Source organism: Manis javanica, chromosome 9, assembly GCF_040802235.1.
Source record: "Manis javanica isolate MJ-LG chromosome 9, MJ_LKY, whole genome shotgun sequence".
Lineage (NCBI taxonomy): Eukaryota > Metazoa > Chordata > Mammalia > Pholidota > Manidae > Manis > Manis javanica.
Window position 1 is genome coordinate 118,505,657 of NC_133164.1, and position 20,155 is coordinate 118,525,811.

General features: G+C 41.9%; 1 protein-coding gene and 1 long non-coding RNA gene across 3 annotated transcripts in view; one reads left to right on the plus strand and one right to left on the minus strand.

The window, feature by feature from the left end:
* The window catches only part of LOC118968783 (uncharacterized), a 200,756-nt gene extending 180,602 nt beyond the window's left edge, over positions 1 to 20,154 (minus strand). The window contains exons 1-2 of the long non-coding RNA XR_005056635.2: positions 19,449 to 20,154; positions 5,812 to 5,924 (exon numbers count right to left, since the gene is read on the minus strand). This is a non-coding gene — a long non-coding RNA (uncharacterized lncRNA). The remainder of the gene's footprint in view (positions 1 to 5,811; positions 5,925 to 19,448) is intronic.
* DOK6 (docking protein 6) overlaps positions 1 to 20,155 on the plus strand; it is a 309,246-nt gene that overhangs the window by 281,441 nt on the left and 7,650 nt on the right. Inside the window, exon 8 of one of the 2 annotated variants that reach the window (XM_037000763.2) lies at positions 2,188 to 2,309. The exons of the other annotated variant lie outside the window; for it this stretch is intronic. Coding sequence (XP_036856658.1) covers positions 2,188 to 2,231 — 44 coding nt within the window. The 3' untranslated portion in view covers positions 2,232 to 2,309. Of the gene's footprint in view, positions 1 to 2,187; positions 2,310 to 20,155 lie in introns of those variants that run through there. 2 annotated transcript variants of the gene reach the window in all.

Genomic DNA, 20,155 nt, shown 5'->3' on the forward strand with positions numbered 1-20,155 from the left:
GCAGCAACTAGTGTTGGAGTGGCCAGATGAGAGGAAAGAGGTAAAATGGGGGCTCGGGAGGTTGTCATTTCTCTTCCCTAATAATTCTTCTGTAACCACTGCAGTCAGGTCTGACACCCATAAGAGGGAAACAAAGTGGGCCGGCCGCCCTGTTCCCTTCCCTGCCATCAGCGCAGAGATGTGCCCTGCAGCACGTTGCAGAAGCAGTGCGCCCGGGCAGGCGCGGCAGCCCTTAGAGAAAAGAGGTACAAAGGAGGGGGGGAGGCCACTCAGCTCAGAAGATCTGACACCCCTAAGGGGAAATGATCCGGCCATACGGGTACCTTGGCGTGGGACTCAGGGAAGGAGGGACAGAGAGCCCACAACCTCTGCCTCTGTTCATCCTCCTGTGGCCCTGTCTCAGGGCAACTAACGGGCACGTCTTCTGTGATTCGAAAGTCATCAAAGAAAAAAAATGCTTCGAAAAACAGTAATATATGATGGTGTTAACTGCTAAACTTAGCTTTGAAGCAATTAGCCGAGCACTGGAATAAGGTTTGACACATCACCAACGTCAGTATGCTGCAACTCCTTTTTACATTAAGGTCGTACTTTGGTGGAGGAGTACAGTGGCGGGAATAAATCATTTAAATACAAACAAATGAAGGGACAGGTGACAGAAAACCTCACCATTATCACATTTTAGGATGACCTCCATGGAATTTATGATACTTTACAGTTTGTGACCTAAAAACTAAAACTTCATAGGGTTCAATCTTATTTTTCTGTCCAGGTAGACAGACAGATACAGATATAGATATATATAATTTGAGTCTTTTCAATATTTGGTTAAAATTCTTTGTTTTAGTCTCATTTTCTGTCTCATTGATTAAATATACTTGTGTGAAAAATATTCTTCACAGTTGTAACTTATCCGACTGTATTTTGTATCCTATGTCTTATGTCTGCTAGGATTTATGAATCCTAGTTTCTATGGATACGATTATGTTATCCAAAAATAAAACATGATTTAGAAAAGGAATAGAGTCAAATATATTGATGACAATACCAGTTTTAGAAATACAATCAGACATCTTAATTCACCTCCATTGAGTGATATTTTTTAAAAGATAAAGGAAACCCCTGGATCTAGAAGACCATCCCCCCACCCCCACCCCCACTACTCCTGATTCGCGTGGTTGAAGAATCAGATTCCAGACACGAAAGCCTAGGGCACTGCCAGGCCCCTGTCCCGATCTTACGTGCTGGACGTCCAAGCGACAGCAGATGCTCCTGTATGACCCTCTGCCAACAGAATTTACCCTTTTATATCTCTTGTGCAATGTGTTCCTCTTCCCCAAAACAGGAACTGTGCATAAGGGAAGTTGTGACCACACATGTCATTATAAACGGACCCCTTCCCCATGCGCAAACTAGTGCAGTGACCGCACAGCCCAAAAGCAGATTTGCTGTGAATGAGATTATGTTTTGTGACCAGAATGTCTGGAGATTTGTTCCTTGGGGGAATCTTCCTGGTAATAAACATAAACAACTGATGGGTATAGAACATTTGCAGGAGTAAATGCTACAGAAAAACCTTTACTTGTTACCTCGTAACAAATACTTCCTACTTAGCCTAAGCCATGAGGTAGGTGTTACTATTATCCCCTGTTTGAAAAATGCAAAATGTGGGGCCTTTGAATGACTTCCAGTTAAAGGCCAACAGGGTTTAACCCAGATCAGTCCACAGGCAAGCCCTGTACTGTCCCTCAATTTTGTCCCCGTCGGAGGAGGTCAGATTGGAGCTGCTGGTGGTGACACAGCTCCTGAGCACTGTGTTAGGCAAACAGGCTTGGGGGCGAAGGCAGGGCTGCTGCACATCCCCCAGCGCCAGCGGCGGGTGGCATCTCAGCAAAGGCTGCGGCAGCATCTGCCATAGGACCCTGGGGACCACTCCCACGGGAAATTCTGCCTCTGGTGCTTTATTTACAGGGAGCAGAATCCTCACACACCCTTTTTTTTGCCCATGAAAGAGTAAGTAGACTCACAGCTTCAAGAAACACCCAAGGGTGTGCAAACTTAAACTTTTAAAGGTGCAACGTTTTAACTATTCTTGCAGAATGGGCTTCAGCTCTGACTGTAGTCCACTTGTTCACTGACTGTAGTCAGCTCTGAAGTCCACTTGGTCTGCTCCTTATTTCATCACAGGTCCCGTAGCCGGCCCTTCCGCCAACGCGCACGTCCTGACCTGACAACTCATCCGTGATCAGCACGACTGACCCTTTCGGATGTGTTCCATCTTTATTTAGTGAAAAGGTTCCATTTTTCTTCTTAATTAAGGGAAAAGATAATAATAAAAAATGGTCCTTAAAGGTCTTTGGCTCTAACATCACTGAAAAATATTTAGCACAGTCAGTTCTGTCTTAGCTCAGGCGGCCGTAACAAAATACCATAGACTGAGTGGCTACAAGGAGAGAAATCTATTTTCTCGGGGGTCTGGAGGCTGGAAGTCCGAGGCTGGGGTACTGGCAGGGCTGGGTCTGGGGGAGAGTTCTCTTCCTGGCTTGAAAAAGGCCATCCTCTAGCCATGGGCTCACAGTCCTGTCTGGTCAGAACCTCTCCCTTACGACCTCATTTATCCTAAGCACATCCTAAAAGCCTTAGCTCCAGACCATTCCTATCCAGGGTAAAAACTTCATCAAATGACTCTGGGGAGACACAGTTCAGAGCCTCAGGAGATAAATATTAGGAGACATTGCAAGCAATTGGTTTATATGGTTGCGCAGCTCACTGGACAAGCCCGAAACCCACAGGCCAGGCGCGAGGAGCAGCAAACCCGGCTTCTAGGGCAGGACTCGAAGCGGCTGTCCCCAGGCAATGTCACCAGGAAATCCTCAACACTGCCTTCCGTCTTCCACCTGACTGAATCAGGCCCACCTGCGTTATCCAGGATAATCCCCCTACATCTGTATTGTCTTCAGTCACACCTACAAAACACCTAGATTACTGTTTGATTGCATAACCGGCTGGCACTGTGTCAGGTTTACATGTGGAACCACCATCCTGGCTTATAAGCCTTCCCTTCACCCTGCAGAGGGCTAACAGGCACCACGTGAGACATGGGGCCACCTCTTGGCCAGAATGTTAACGGGGCCCTGGTCACCTAAGGAAGCCTCAGACGGGTCGTGAGCCTGGCATCTGGTGTAATCACAAGCCTCCAGGTGCCGCCAGTGAAATCTGAGCAGTAATTCTCCTCCGGTCTCCCCTTGCAAGGCCACCGGAAGGGCTCGGTGAGCCATGCACACAAAGATATTCTGAAAAAAATTCTTACACACATATAAGGGAGTTTTGTTTTTGCCACTGTTAGTGTTGGTATCAGAGAATGCGTGCATGTTATTCTGGGAACAAGGACTTCCTGGGGCACTTGGCAGCGGCTTCTTCACCAGAGTGAACTCCTGGCTCTCTGCTGCTTTCGCTGAGTTCCACATGTCTCTAAATTTAACCAGTGTCACTCAATTCGACCCATATCCTTATCTTAAATAGCCGTCTATTTCAGCATGTATTTTTCTCAACGGGTGAAATGAAGAAAAAAGTCTAGACAATTATTTCATTGATGCAGATTTTCAAATAATCGAAAATGTTGCTATTGCTTATCAAACAAGCAGCCCCTCAGAATTCAGCGATCCTGGCTGGAGAACGTGTGTGAACAGTCTCTTCCTCAGGAACTCACTGCAACTTGTCCAAGATCTATTTTCATTCCAAAACGTACAATCCCCTCTTGGGATGAGGAATGGGATTTCAGGCAATGATCTTAGCCACCAACTAGAACCCTGCTCCAATTCCCACACTGAAATCCCAAATCTCAGGTATCTAAATGAGCAAAACAATTATTATGCTTTGTGGTTTCTGCTACAAAGACAAATACATATACAAGTTTTATTTTATACATTTTTATATTTTTTACATTATTTATTTCTATTTTTTAGTATTGTATTTTATATATTTATGTTATATTATGCAGACATAGTGAATCTTTCTAAAGTAGTGAGTGTCAGTAGAAAGCAAAGAGCAGAATACCACGCATGATTATGCAAGTCATTGGTCAATTTTTCCCAATAATACACAATTCGATGCATGCCAAGCAAGACTCAAGCTGCCTCTGCACCTGGATCGGCTTCACTGGGCGCACAGACCAGCACAAAGAACGAAGAGCAGGAGGGATGGTTGACCTTCCATTTACCATTTTCACATCATGTGTCTTTCAATTCAGAAACTTAAAGATGTGCAAAATCGTACATTTAAACATACAGATGTGATATGTAAACATCACCAGAACCTATTGATATTAAACTAATAAAGCCAAATCATTTGAAAGTTTGTAAATATCAGAGCAACATGATCACCGGCCCTTCAGTTATCACATTGACACAGCTTTATCAGTTGAATCGGGTATCAACCATCCTGTGAAAATTACACGCGGTGGTTAAAATGGTCCAAAATCATGAGGCAAGTCAGTAATCGAACGTTACCGGATTCTCAACGTGTTCCCAAAACCCCTGCACCAGCCCTCCTGTGTGGGCCGCATTTCTCTGCTTTCCATCACGCATCCTAACAGTCAGAAACGGAGGATTCTGAAATACACGATGACTGCTTCTCCGTTCAGTTCAACTGTCCGTGCCAGGGGACAGAAAGAAACTATCTTAACAAAAGAACTCTGATGAGAGAGAGATTTGCCAGTGAATCATCCTTTGACTGTTGACCATCACAGTTTGTAAGCTATTTACCTTGTAATCTCTTTATTTTCTGTCTTTAAAGTGCCCTATTGTAGTGTAGCAACAGTCTGTTAGAGCAATTTTAAGGAGCAGCAAATCTTTGAGAACAATTTTCCATATTCAGAATTAAAGCATGCTTTACTGGTTTTTTTTTTTTAAACAAAAGCTCTAACAGGATAAAATCTTCATCCTAAAACCACAGGAATCAGTAATTTTCTCTGCTTTGTGTTTGTCTTAAAATAAATGTTTCTTTCTCCCCTGTGAAAATCAAATGAGCTCTTTGATATTTTTCCCATTTCGTCTTTATGTTGACAGCATGCTACTGGTCAAAAAAAAGAAAACAACTGAAGAAATGCCTCTCCCCATTACAACAATAGTAGCGACAAATATCTATCTGCCTTATGAGAAATAATTTAGCTAGTTTTCCTCAGGGAAATGGACTATCTTTGCTGGAAATTAATTTTGATTAATAATTATTTCAATTCTATGAAATTAAGAGGTAGGCCACTTGCCTAATTTTCTGTTCTCAAGTGAAAACATCTATGTTGATCCTTTCTTTCCCATGTATGTATCCTGGACCTACTCAGCTCTCTCTGGGAAACTGTCCTATTGGTCACATAAATTTCTTACTAGGACACAATGGATATTTCAGATAAGGAAGGATTTCACTGAAACAGCACAGTCTTTCTAAATAATGAGTAAATGTGAAATTCAACAAAAATTTGAGGGCACTATCCTTAATATCACTATTTATTAACATTGTCAAGAGCCATGAAGGGTCAGAGATTTTACTCTACATACAAGCTGGCAAGTTAGCCTGCCACACGTTCATGGATGCTGGCAGAAGACCTAAGACTCATGAGTCAGAGCTAAGGGTGTTTTATTACTCACAGCGAGAGCGTTAGGCAGAGGATCAGCATTCATGCTGGTTTCCGGAGTCCCAGTTCCCACAAGGTGGAACAATGATGGTCAGGTGACCTTTCCACGTGTTCATTGTGTTAAAGGAGAAGAACCTCAAGTTTAGGGAACCCCAATATTTTATAAGGGGAAGTAATCCTACCTGAATTTTGTCCCAAAGAGAGATGTTATCTTCGTTGTACCAAACAATTCTTCCCTTTGCTCCAGAAGGAAACACTGCTTCCATCTTCCAAGGCTTTTTGCTTTACAAATATCCTTGAAAACATAATCCAGAGCAAAGGCCGTTAGTGCCTCTACTCACCAAGCAGCAAACATGCAAGAGGCTCATGGAGGGTTGTCTGCCAGCAATTTGCCCTTTGGGGTCGTTTTTCCTCATTTTCTCACTAAACCCACATTTAGATTTAAATATCTTTTAAATTGCTACATTTGTTGAAGTCAGTGTATTAAAATGAAGCTAAACTTGATAATAGGGGGAGTCTCATAACCACAGTGTTGCTCATGTAATTGTACATTAATGATACCAAAATTAAAAATTAAAATAAAATAAAATGAAGCTAAAAAATTCATTTTCTTCTCATATTTATATCTATAGCATACATTTGACATCACATTTTGCCTTGTATTTTTATTTAAATGTTCATTTTTAAAAGGACTGTCATTTTACCACTAGCCAAGAACAGGCCACATAATTACATTATTTTGATTCAACAGGTAATTATTGACCATGAAAGATGAGCAAGGCAACATAGACGTAGCTGGACTTCTCCCTGCGTCCCATGCTGTCTGCACACAGAAGCGAGCTGGGCATGCATTTTTCATAGTTTCATCCATTAATATTCGTTGAGTGTCTGCTGTGAGCTTGGCATTTTGCAAGGCTCCAAAACCACAAAAGTAAGTTTCCTTTCCTCAAGTTCAGAATAAGCTCACAGAGGCGACACAAAGATAACGTGTTAAGAGATGAGATAGAGGTGAACAGATGGTATTAAGAAAACACGGTGAAGAGGCTCTTCCCTTGGACTGGGTGACCCAGTGGGGAGGCTTCTAGATGAATTCATAAATAAAAATAGGAATTAGCCTAGCAAGAGTCCAGTACACATGAGTGTGAGGGTGGACATGGACGGCGGAGCCCCTCCATGGGTCGGAGAGCCTGCTTTCTCCAGGAGCTCTAGCACATTTAAAGGGAGGCTGTTAGGGCAGAGGGTGGGAGCCAGAGGCTGGGCAGAGGTGAGCCAGAGATGTGAGCCCAACTCAAATCACAAAGACTTCTTGGGGTAGTTCCGAAATGTTGATACACACACATACGAAAGAATTGAAGGGTAGCAATCTGGTTAAAAGGAAGCCCTGGAAGTTTTGCCTTGATACCATGTTTGTAAGCAAAAGCAATGTGTTTATATAGATTTTTACTGGAGAGAACCTTCAGTACTATGCTAAGGTGTTTGCATTTATCCTAAAAATGTGTGGAGGGGAGAGATGTTCATGATCACTGGCAAAACTTGATGGGAGGAAAGTAGACAGAATTGTCAGGAAGACCAGGTGGCTATGGCCATAAAACTGATGAGAAATTCTAAGGCGAGGTATTACTACCTTTATTACTAGCATGAAAAAAAGAATGGATTCAAGAGGTTTTAAGGAAGTAGAATCTATAGGACATGATGACCGATGACAGCAGGGGTGCCCGGCTTCTCTGACATGGCTGTTAGGTTGACAGGTGACAGTGATGAAACGGTAAGAACAAGAGAAAGGGAAGTTTTGAGGGCAGGGAGGTAGGACGGGTTCAGCTCTGAAATGCTGCTTCTCCGTAACAGACAAGTTTTGGGTTCCGGTCATGCTCTCCTGTCCAGCTGATGAACGCCAAGTTGGAGAAGCCCAAGGTTTTCCTCATTTTAAAAACCTCTCATTCTTTGTCTATAGGTGACAGAGAATTCTGCAACTCTCACCTCCCCAGCTGTTGGGCTTCTCCATCCAAAAACTCCAAACCAACTCACTTTCTCCCCTCCATTTTTGGGGAAAAAAATCTCAAGTTGTCAAAACCTAGTTGTTTAGTACATTAAACAATATCCATAAATAAATTTCAAATAAAAGTTAACCAAATTGAAGGTTAATGAAATGTATTGGGATGTACTCTATGCACTGGTTTATTTACATTATCTTAATCTTCACAAATATGGGGTAGTTACTAGTATTTTTCTCATTTTACAGCTGATGAGGAACCTATGGCTTAACTTATAGAACAAGGACTCAAACTCCAGTTCCTCACACCCAGAAATATGTTCTTTAACATTTTCCCATGTTCCGCATACAATTTCCCTTCAAAATTTCTAAAAGACATAATGTTTTGCCATTTCAGTCTTGTTCCATTTAAATGTTCTAATGTTGTAACTCCACTCAAGGCTGAAGCCACGTAAGGTCTGTAAGCCTGGCAACACCAGCAATATTCAAGGGCCCACCTCCAGCTTAGGCCGCCAGGCATTTCTTTCCCAATGGGAAGGAATACATTCCTTATGCATCCAAACTTTTCTCTCTAACTTTGTTTCTAATTCCTTCCCAACTAAAGGAAATGGGACCTGTTTGATAGGGCCAAATTCATCTAATACTAGTACCAAACTCATAGGGCCAAATTGGTGTAATATTAGTCACCTATTTATTGGGTACCTATGAAATGTAATATCCTGTGCTAGAAACTTTACACACACCATCCCGTTAAATGCTCACACATGAGGTGTCACAAGCTTATTTTGCAGGCGATGAAGTTCAGAGTGGCTAAGGAGCTTGCCATGGTGCACACAGCTATGAAGTGACTGAACCTGACTTCAGACCACACCTGGGTGACGCTACGGCCACTTATGCGGGCTTGTAGCAATGACTCACATCTCAGGGCAGTGTTTCTAAAACTTACACATACACTTGAAAATATAATGAAGAAACAAGATGGGATAAAATATATACATAATATGTAATGTAAAATATATAAAATGAAAAATATAAAGTAATAAGAACACAGAAAACTTGAAAATAGAATAATGGCAGTTTTCATCTTTGGTGCCAACAATTGGCTTTCTTCAATCTGTTTGTAAAGTGCTATGAATAAGAGAAAGAGGAGGAGAAAGAGGAAAATAAAAGGAAGAGGAAGGAATTAACCATGAGGCAAGACTGTTCTTTCCTTTTACTGCCCTCCCGGGACCTTCTTTCTACAACTCTACTCGCAGCTCCTACGCGAACCTGTGTCCTTTGTCTTAGTCGCTACACTTCGCCGCTAACTTGCATTGTCACTTGACTGGATTTATGTTTGGAGTGAGCTGTCTACAAAAAAAAAAAAATGACATTTTAGGTCAAAACATATCTGACTGAGGACCAGAAAGTTCCATTACTACATGGTAGTGCCACTAACCTGACACAAAGAAATGGAATCAAAGCAACAAGATGGAAAATGCACTCCCATTGGGCAGACACGTCTCAAGTAAAACAAAGTTGCCTCTAAATTTTTTAAGTAAAGTAGTTTTCTGACCACATCATGCCCACCCACCACTACTGTCACAACCCCTCAGTGAACGCTGGCTGAAAGGTTAATGTGCAATTGGCACCTAATGAAAAAGATCAGTACCACCCTCCCTGGCAGAGCCCCATTAAAACTGAGGCTCCACGGGACTGAATGCTGTCAGGTTTTAGAGGAAGGAAACTAAGGATGTGATTTGTAGACTTGGTGTCAAAAATGACAAATGACCCTTTGCTTTAACTTAAATTTGCTTTTGTACTTAGGAAAAAAAATCTCCCAATTCAAACTATTTTCTTAAATTTCTTTGTAGTGTTTTATAATGTTGATTTTTGTCACTTACTTTTCAAGGTCTCTGTAATTTATTTTCATACATAATTAGATAAGAAAATAAACTACTATGTTTCTCCAAAGAACTAGCCAAACTTCTCAGTACCAGAATGTTTTAATTTGATAGAATTATAGATACTTATGTGCAGGTATAAAGGCATAAAGACATAAGCCAACATAAATCTGTGCTGTCTTTGACTTAATTCAGATGTAAAAAATTTAGCTTTTATATGATTTACCAATTTACATTAAGTCAATATTATTAACTATGTAAATATAAATGGTTCACATTCAAATATTTTTATGTTCTATGGCAGGAGTGAACACAGAGTGAATTTAGTAACACTAGGCAATTCATTGTCATGGACATAATCCAAGAACAATCCAGAGTGCTTATCTATCAATCATTACTTTCAAGATTTGGCATCCTACTCTATTAAGTGATTGTTAAATATAAAACTTAGCAATGGATAAAAACTAACATTTCTGACTTCTACAGTTATGAAATGGGAAATAAAACACATAAAGAGATATAGACCCTTGGGGAAAAAATAGTGAATATCCATAATCTCATAGCCAAGTAATATGCAATACAAATAATTCAGATAATCCTGTGCTCTTTTTTTTTTTTAGGAGAGCAAGGTACAGGCTTTTATTTATTATTTAGAAATAAAGTGTAAGGACAGAGCTCCCAGTTCACACCAGGAGGGGACAAGAGAGTCCTTATTCTGTGCTCTTTTGAAAACCAAGGAAAGGAAACTTAAAGGAAAGAAAAGATATGAGAACCACTTGCTTATAAAATATGTTTTTGTTTGCAAAATCATGACCTTTTCTTTGACCATTGTGGTAACTGTGGGGGAGAATTACCTTCTGGGGTCAGTGAAGAAGAGAACTGAGCCAGACATCTTGAATTACACGTTAGTGTCTGTGTACCCAAGAGAGAAAATAGGAGCAAGAATCCTGTAGAACTCCAGGTGGACTAAATAAATCAACATAAGTGAAACATCTGACCCTTCCTGGTACATTGTTAGTGCTCAGAAAATCTTACTGACCAGTTTCACTAAGAGCCAGATACTCTGCTACTTGATGTTTGATCACATTGAGTCAAAAGACTGGCCTCAGTCAATCCCCTCCATGCGCTGCCTGTTTTCAGTGAAAACAGTACAAGTCACATGATGTTGTAAAGGGGCAATTATCCTAAACAGACAATTTTAGACTTCTGACATTAGTACTTAATATGAAAAATTACTCATAAAAGTGTATTTCAATCTTCCATAGAGAGCAAAATAAAATAATTAAAAATTAAAAACTAACAGGGGGTCAAGATGATGGCTTTTATTGCCGCCTGCTGGGTACAATGATAATACAAAGCCTAATAAGATTGCAATTCCTACCTCGAAAAGTTATTTGGATTCTTTTGCAGTAGTTTCTCATGAAATAGCAGAAATGTCAACAGAATCTCTCCTTTGTCCTAGACTTCTTGAGTCCTTTTTCATGAATCTCAGGTCTCTTACCTCTATTACCTGGGTGTTGACAAATGCTAGTAGTGACATACGGCAATACTGACTCACCAGGAAATGCAAGAAGACTGTCTAGGTTTCAGATTTCCAGGTTCTGAAATTACTACATAGTTCACTGATTATATAATTCAGAACTTAGAATATTGCACTTAGACCAAGAACACTTGTCACTCTTTCTCAGTGACAGTGAACTTCTCAACACCCCAGCACACCAGCTCTTCTGGTTTCATTCTTAACTTGATCGGTTCCAGCAGTTTCCAACTCCCTCACAGACCTGGAACAACGCTGAGTAGTTGGAGAACATGGGGAAGAATTATAAGTAAATCCTAGGAAATGTAGATAAAACCAGAGGCTTCTTTTTATTGTTGCAGTTGCCCTTCATGAGAAAGTGTTGTATCCGTGGCTAAATTTTATCCATCAGATACATTGTAGTTGTCCCACTGAGTGAGCTTTCAAACAGCAGATCTGACCCAATTACTCACCTCCTTAAAATAATTGAAAAGCTCCTGTCATCTATTAAAAAATACATCCAGTCTACTAAGTAGGGTATAAGAATCTCTCCATGACGTGCCCACTTCCTACCTCCCAATTTCATCCGCTACCAGATGCCATGTGGGTTTTTATATTTCATCATCAGCATCAGAAGGACCTAATTCATAATGATGAGACACAGAGTCTGAAAGCTGTGACCGTTGGGCAATGTGGTTTTATATCAACAAAGGAAATACATACAAACATAAGAAGACAAAATTGTTTTCATGATGATCAGAATGTTTCCCAGATCTCTGAAAAATCGACCTAGTCAGCTATTAGAAGGAAAAGCCCTAGATAAATTTCTACACAGAATGAGATGAGAAATCAGATTTTTGTTGAGTCAAGCAAATTTTTTGACACATAATCCTCAAACTGACTTCAGAAGTTCTCAGACTAAATTTGAGCTTAACTTTATATCTATTACAGAATAAAACTGCTACATTACATGAAAACCTGATAGTAAATTTTAAACAATTTAATTAACATTCCTCATATTTAGTCTAAGCTTTTTGCAAACTTCCTTCTGTGTAAACTTATGTAAGATTAATTTTTTTCTGTAATATTTCTGTTATAACTCAAATCTCTGAGTATATATTTTGTAGGGAAGTCCCATTCTCATGGAAAACTGTTTCTTTGCATTAAATTTTTTAGAAAAGAATTATAGCCAATTAAAATTTTCCATTTCCACCTTAAGACATTCTCTTAAGGATGATCAGCTGATATATATATTCTTGTTATTGATTTGTAGGAGATTAATGTGACTTTTTAGTAAATTTACTCAAAAACCTCAAATTATAGTTCTGGAGATTTCTACCTGAACCGAGAGTCCTCTACTTCATTATCTTAAATAGTTAGTTGATTGCTAAAGCTAACAGTTCAAAAATGGAAACAGATATATCAATAAAGAATTTTGTTTTTATTAACATTATATTTAAAATTTTACAATAATCCTTGAAAAGATAAATGAAATATTTATAGTTCAAAAACTAAATATCTGAATTTTCAGTGTATAATATTTTCTCATTCCTCTTGTTGATAAATAGTAATTAATTTCCCTTTCATGTACTCTGTACTCCTCATATTATATTATGTTTCAACTTAGGTTATTCCATTTTAATATTTGCGATTTTATTGGCTGCCACAGATTGCTTATAAACTCCACAATTAGTCAAATGAATTCTGCTAACAGTTTTGCAAAGAGATCACAGTTGTAGAAAATTAATATCCCAGCAGGTAATTAGAATACAAGAGAAATTAAATGCAAACAACAGGAATAAATGAATGCTACATCAACCAGAATAACAGATATAAGACTATTTTTATTCTAGAGAATTTATGAAATGGTTATTAAAAATATAATTCTGTATTAAAAATATAATTCTATATTCTATATAAATTAAACCATTTTTAAGGCAAATTAATGTATAGACTACATTATGTTTGATATTTTTCAGTGTTAGAATGTTATTGCTAACCCACTTGTCTCTTTATAAATGTAGGCTGGTTAGTTACTACATAAAATTAAATGATATGCATTTTTTCCATTCAAACAATTCTAATTTTTAAAGACAAGAGTAAAGAATATTTAGATGACCACTTATGAAATAAGCAAAAAGGTCCATAGATTTGGGGGTGAAAATGCCACTATTAATAATAAGTTTAAGACTATATATTAAGAAAGGAGAGGGAGGAAGGAAAGGGAGAAGAAAAGCTTTCATAAATTAAAATTAGAGAAGTAGAATTTTTAAAATATAATTTAATAAGGTTGGAAGATAAGGTTAAACAAATCGCAAGTCTTCCACAAAATAAAGCAGCAAAAATAAGAGTGAAAATAGAAAAGACTGGGAAATTATAAGATCGGTGCAGCACTGGAACATAAATAATAGGTGGTCTAGAAAAGGACAACAGAAGTGTGGGGGGGAGGGGAGAGAGAAAAAGAGAGACAGGGAAGGAGGACAGAGGAAATGGGGGAGGGAAGTAATTAACAAAACATAATAATGATTCAGAAATATTTCCCAGAAATGAGAGACCTTGGTTCCTTGACTGAAAAAAATTCAAAATCTGCAACAATGCTCACCCCAAGACTCATCATCATGGAACTCATAACACCAGGAACAAATAAAAGTTACTGAAAATTCCAGAGACGACAAGAACAGGTGACAAAGAATCAGTGCCAGGCACTACTGCAAACACTTTACTTCTACCTCGGTAGCGAGTGGTTGCACCGATGAAGTGAGCTGCTAAGGGGTGTGCGTGCACCCCTGCTCTTAGCGCTATTACTGTTACACCAACACTCATGCACATCCTCTGACACTATGCGGTCATGTATTGACTCATTTAATACACAGCTCTATCAGTAGAAACCACTGGATTGCCATCATACACTTGTAGAAACTGAGGCACAGAGTAAAAAAGTAACTTTATGGGTGGCACCCAACTTGTACAAGATGCAGGTGGCACTCACACCCGGTAGTCTTCCTGCAGACCTAGCACTATTGACCTCTACATAACTCAGGGGCCCTTAACTTAGGGAATGATCCCAGATAGGTTCCCAATGTATCAGAGCTGAAGACAGCAGAAGAAATTTCTAAAAATATAAAAACAACTCATAAAATATTTTAATCTTGCGATGAGGAAAGGACACAAGACTCAGAAAACACAGACAGATGTGACTACAGAAAAAAATAAATATGCTATATACCAAAAGGAACAAGATAAAATTGTTCGCCCTTCAACTTAAGAAAAAAAAAATCTGACAATATCCAGATTTATCCAATGTTAAGAAAGACAGAGCTATTATACCCTCTAGGTGGGAATGTAAATTAGTGCAATGCAAATTAACAATTTATATCAAAAACTTGGCATAAAACAACAATTAAGTTTTAAATTTTTTTTTGACAGTTTGAAGGATAAAAAATTGCATGTCCTATTATTTTACGTAATCTTAAACCAAATTACATAATTTCACTGGCAAGTACAAATACCTCTCAGACCAAAGGACAACAAAATAATCTCTAGCAAAAGGAAAAGTGTCACCAGCATTGTCTTAAACCTCCTAATCTTTTTTATTTATTATAGCCTGCTATGAACTGAACTGTGTCCCCGCCCCCCAAAATTGTAGGTTGGAGCCCTAACCCCAAAGTGATTGCATTTGGAGATACAGGGCATTTAAAGAAGTACTTAAAGTTAAATGAGGTCATATGGGTGGGACCCGGATCCAATAGGAATAGTGTCCCCATAAGAAGAGGAAGAGACGGCCGAGAGCACACGGGGAGGAGGCGTGTGAGGACCGGCGAGAAGGCAGCCATCTGCAAGCCGAGGAGAGAAACCTCCCCAGAAACTAACCCGTCAGCACCTTGATGTTTCACTTCCGGGCTCCAGAACTATGAGGAAATTCATTTCTGTTGTTTAAGCCACCCAGTCTGTGGTACTTTGATGAGCCAGCCTAAGCCAAGACAAAATTCTACTTGCTTTAATGGTTTTTTGTTCTTTGACACCATTCTGTCAGTTCTTCAGTCAATTCTTTGGGACCTGGGTCATGAAAATTGGTCCTCCTTCCCCTCTGAAGCTCTGCTGCATCCTGAAGCAAGGTGGATGTTGACGAGTTCCAGGAGGAAATACAGCAACGTGTTCAGGACAAAGTGTTGGCCTCGGTTTCCAGCTGACCTAGACCTGCCGCTGCCCCACCATTAAACAGCCTGGCAAGCCGCAGAACACCTGCACATTTCAGTTTCGCTTTTTCCATACGTAAAATGGGGATATGCAATCTCACCTTATGGAATTGTGATGAGGACTTGTAAAAGTAGTACTTCTAGAGTATTTAGCTGAGGGTCTGTGTGGAATTGGTGCTCACTGAGCAGTGGTCAGTATATCCTGGCTTCTGCAAATCACTTTGTGTGTTGAAACCCATGTTTATTCCCCACTGGCTCATATGTGCTGAAGCTGAGCCTCCACACGCCCAGCAAATCTAGTCAAGGTCGTGGAGCTACTGGGGTCCCAGACTCTCCCCAGGAATGTCAGATTCACTTCCTAGCAGAGCACAAAGATCAAACCAAGATGACTAAACGTAGTTTGGTTTGAACTATAACTCAAATTAATTGACTAAAATTCAAATGTATCTTATTTGAATATATACAGAAGCGACGTGAACAGTGAGTCCTGGGCATTTTATGCATAACTAACATGTGGTAGGTTATTATTAAGATACGGTAGACAGCCCCATGTCACTCCTACCTCTAGTCTTGTTTCAGCTTCTTCCTAGCTGCCCGGTAAACATGCAAGTATTAAACACCCCATAAAAACCTTCTGGCCCCATTCTCTGCAGTGACAGTCCTTAGACACCTTGGTGGCGTCCCACACGTCATGTCCCCACTCTGCCCTCCAGTGCCCAGGCCTGACACACCTCTCCGTTTCCTCCCAGTGGCTGGAAACCCCTTGTCAAAGGAAGACACAGTGTCTCTCTGGGCTCTCTCGTTGTTGATGTCTCATGATGCAAACTGCTTCATTTAGGGTTTTTATCTGCTTTGTTTTGTTTTGTTCTATTATTTAAAGAGACAACACCTCTTCCTCTCTGAGATTCTAGCAAACAAATAAAACACATAAATTCAGATCAAGTAGCTTTACTGGAGCCATTGCTTCTTAGCAATTAATAACCACAAGTTTTATGGTTTGAGATCCTGCTGACTTCCTACAAAAACGATTTCCTTTATATTATATGTGAACAATACAATCGGTGTTACTAAGTCTAGAAAGTGAGAAGCCAGCAGAACGGGAATAACAGTGGTGATGGGGCCAGGAACGAGGTTCCTCTTAATTCCCCAGGAAGCAGAGGATGCTCATAGGTGCGGCCATTCGCCGTGTTTCTTCTGGTGTGATGTGACTCCCTGGTCCTGCGTGCCCAGTTAGCTGTCATTCTCTATGGCGTTTGGGCTTCTAGTTGATGACCGGCTTGAGTCTTTCATGATGCAGCAGGAAAGGTTTCCCTTGATGGCCAGAGCAACTTCACCTGGCCATGTATGCTATTTGTAGTTTTCTGGAATTGGGAGGAGTCATACAATTTTGTAAGAATAAAGTAAATGTTTTAAATGTCTCTTCAGCCAGTGTTTCCTCCTTTTCGGAAGTCAACTATGTTTCTCAGCCTGGGGTGTGTATACAGACCATGGGGAGAGGAGGGCAGGCGTGTGGTGTGAAGTGTTGTTTCAGAGTCTGCTTTACGCCACCAGGGAAACTGGATTATTTTTTTCCAGATTATCAATGTTACCTGAGATATGGGTAGAAAATATTATTTACTATGAAAACAAAAATGCACAGACCGTGGACTCGAAACCAAAATTCCAAAGGTCTTTTAAGATAGACTAACAGCCACTAACAAACTTGTTGCTTTTAATTGATAATGTCCCCACACATTCAGGGAACAGTTTCATTTGTCTTCAGGGGTTTATCTGGAGGAGAAGTTTAGGAACCGTTTCATAGAGTCTCTGTTTCATGGGGTGAACAGGTCTATTCCAGCAAGTTTTTAATTCAGACCACAAAGTGGATTTCTGTTCTCTTTTCATCAACAGTGCCTGAGGGCATAATTCAAATGAATGCTGAGAAAATGCATAATTATTTCTCTGTTGTTCTCATACTCAACTGTTGCCCAAATCAAACCAGCATTCATGAGGTCTTCATTTGTACAGTTCCGACTGAGGTGTATTACTCTAGTGATAAGTATTAAACAGCATCATTTGTGAGTTGGCTGTAAATAAGTGGTTGAGGTAAGAAAAAACATAACTTCCATTTAGAGGCTGGAAACTGGTCCTAGAGAAGATGGAGAATGCAAGGTGCCTTGAAAGAGTATGATTCAAAGCCAGTGAGGACAGCAGCGAGGGGGAGGAGAAAGTACAGACATGGCCCAGGACTGACAAGAATATGGGCTTGTCCAGCTGAGGGGGAGGAGAGAAAGCTAACATCTATTAGGTTTCCACCATCCCAGGTGTCTTCCTATATGTTGTTTCACTTATTCCTCAAAACACATCGGGAAAGAATGTTCTCTCTCTGCAGGAGGATGAGGCAGAGAGGGGCCGGTCGAGCTGCATCTGGAACTCTGGTCCGTTTCAGAACTCCGCAGGGGTGGTGACTGCACACCCTGCAGCAGAGGTCAGCTCTGCCGGCTGAACTGATGTGTCCAGTCTGTAGCACAGCTCTCCCCACCTCCACCGGCATCCTGCTCTCACCTTGGACGGAGCTGGCTGTGTGGACTCTCCATTCGCTGTCCACCATTGTCTATCCTTGCCTGACCATCATTGCCAAAGCAGCTTTTGAACCCTGGGAAGTCAGGGGGCGTGCTTCCCATTACGTTGTCTCCCCTGTGCAGCCTTGAACGGTTTTAGCAAGATGTTTGGCAAATATTAGTTGCATGATTGGATTTTTACACCCAAGATTCTAGGGTAAAACTGTGTGTGCCCAGGCAAAGACTCTTTTGAATTCATAACAAGTCTTAGCTTTTAGGCCAGAAGTAATATGAATTAAAGGCGTGCTCCAGCCTTGGTCTCTCTTAGGTATTTATAAAAAATGTTTTAAATAACAAGGTAAAACCAAACAAAGGAACATGGTCTTAATTAGAATTTCCCACTGGTTTGTGCTCATAAATGCCAGTATCTCCACTCCCGAAGGGGCTGTGAGTGATCATCTAGTCAATGGTAAGACCAAGAGGAAAAATTGCTCACATTTTTAGTTGATTTTTCTCCATATCAGAACCTTGCCATATAACGGTTCTTTACTGACCACCTCATATGGATGCCCTGCTGGAATGGATGGTGACGTCCTCTACCCGATTATGGTGACAGCACTTGACATGTTTGAATTCAATAATACTCACTGATTTCATGCTCAAATGAACCATATAACACCATCCATGTCATCCAGAATTGCAGATAAGGAATCTGAGAAGCCCAGAAACACAGTAAGTCTCATGAGCTGGTCACCCCTAGTGAGAGGCAGAGCAGCACGTAGCTGTGATGTTCTAGCTCTGACCGCACCCCCACCTTCCCCATTCTTCTGCCCGTTTGTTCCCAGCTTCACTTTTCCTCATTTGAGCATCAGGGTCCTCCAGGAAAGTCAAGACACACTCAGCTGAGACTTTGAGAATGTATGGAGGTGGACTGCTCACTGGGAGGGCTGGAGAGGTACGGAACCAGTAAGGAATTGTGAAGGGCGGGCTACCGCTGGCGGCTTGAGGGCCCTTAGGCTTGAAGGGGCAGGAGGGGGAAGGTGGCCAGGGGACCCTGGGAAAGAGGCAAGGCAGCAGAAAGGTCTGGAAGCTCAGGAGGCGGAGCTGGTGAACCCACAAAGCTGGTGGGCAGGGTGGGGCGGGAAGGCCCTCGGCCCTCTTCTCCCCTGAGCTGTCCATGTGGAGCCTTCATCCACAGAGAATGAGGCCAACGGTGCCTCTTAAAGCGATTTTTATCTTTAAAGCAAGATTTTGCTCTCACGGTTTTTAACATCAAGAAGTTCTATCGGTTTAATTAGTCTACTACCCAATTCACTTGTGATTCCTGCCTGGATTCCAAGCTTCAGACACTGCAAGGATATTTTCTGAATCACCAAACACACCTGCCCAGGAGACTGGCTAAGTGTGTGACCTTGCCCAGGAGAGGGGCAGCTGGGGACCGAGGCGGCGGGTCCCGTGCTTCTGTGTCAACCGACTGCCTTCCTGGATTCCTTGCCTTAGAGACGAGAAGAATCACCAAACTACATACTCCCCTTCCTTGGGGTGAAGAAGCACGCGCCCCGAAAGGGCAGAGCACCGCCGGCTCTATTTTTCTTCCCTCCCCGCTCAGCTCATCCATTAGATAATTATCCTTCTCAAGTGTGAGGAGTGACGGTGTGCTGGTTAAGGAGGACGGGAGGCCCTGGGAAGCTCACCTGACCCTCGGAGCGCGGGGTTTCTCCCTCGTGGTCGGCGCAGGGCCGCGGGTGGCGGTCACCCGTCCGCTCTGGCCTGCAGGTCACGGGGCTGCATGTGGGCTACCGAAAGCAGAGTTTCCTCACCGATGTTCTGTAAGACCCGGCGCTTGGCCGCAGAGAACACGAGGTTCCCCGTGGGGTCAGCGGCCGAGGAGGAGGGCCAGACCCCCAAGGCCGCTGCAGGCCGGGCCCGGCCCTCCGTCCCCCGCAGGCCTTGCCCTGCAGACTGGGGGTCCCTGGTGGGGTGCGTGCAGCCCGCCTGCCCAAACGGGCTTTAGGGAAGGGGGTCGCTGGCTGTTTGTATACTGACGGGATAAAACAAGCGACAGCCGCTCACAGGCTCTCCACCAAGGACAGTTTTTGGGGTGAAAAGCTTTTCTGCCCGCTCCCAAAGGTGGCGGATGGCAGGAGTCAGTGATCCCGAGGAAACTCACCCGGCTCCCGGGCGTCCAGAATCTCTGCCCAGACACACTCGCGGGGCACCCTGCGCCCCGAACGCGTGCGTAACTCACGGAGGAGCAAGGCACAGGGTGTCTCTGCTCTTCGGGTAAGAACGTCCATGCGCCCAGCGCCGGTCGCCGGGGGCCCGAGGGCTTCGCTTGGCTTTCCCGGTATCCCTAGGCCTCCCCGCGTCTGTTCCTCAGCTCGCTGTCCTTTGCTCCTTG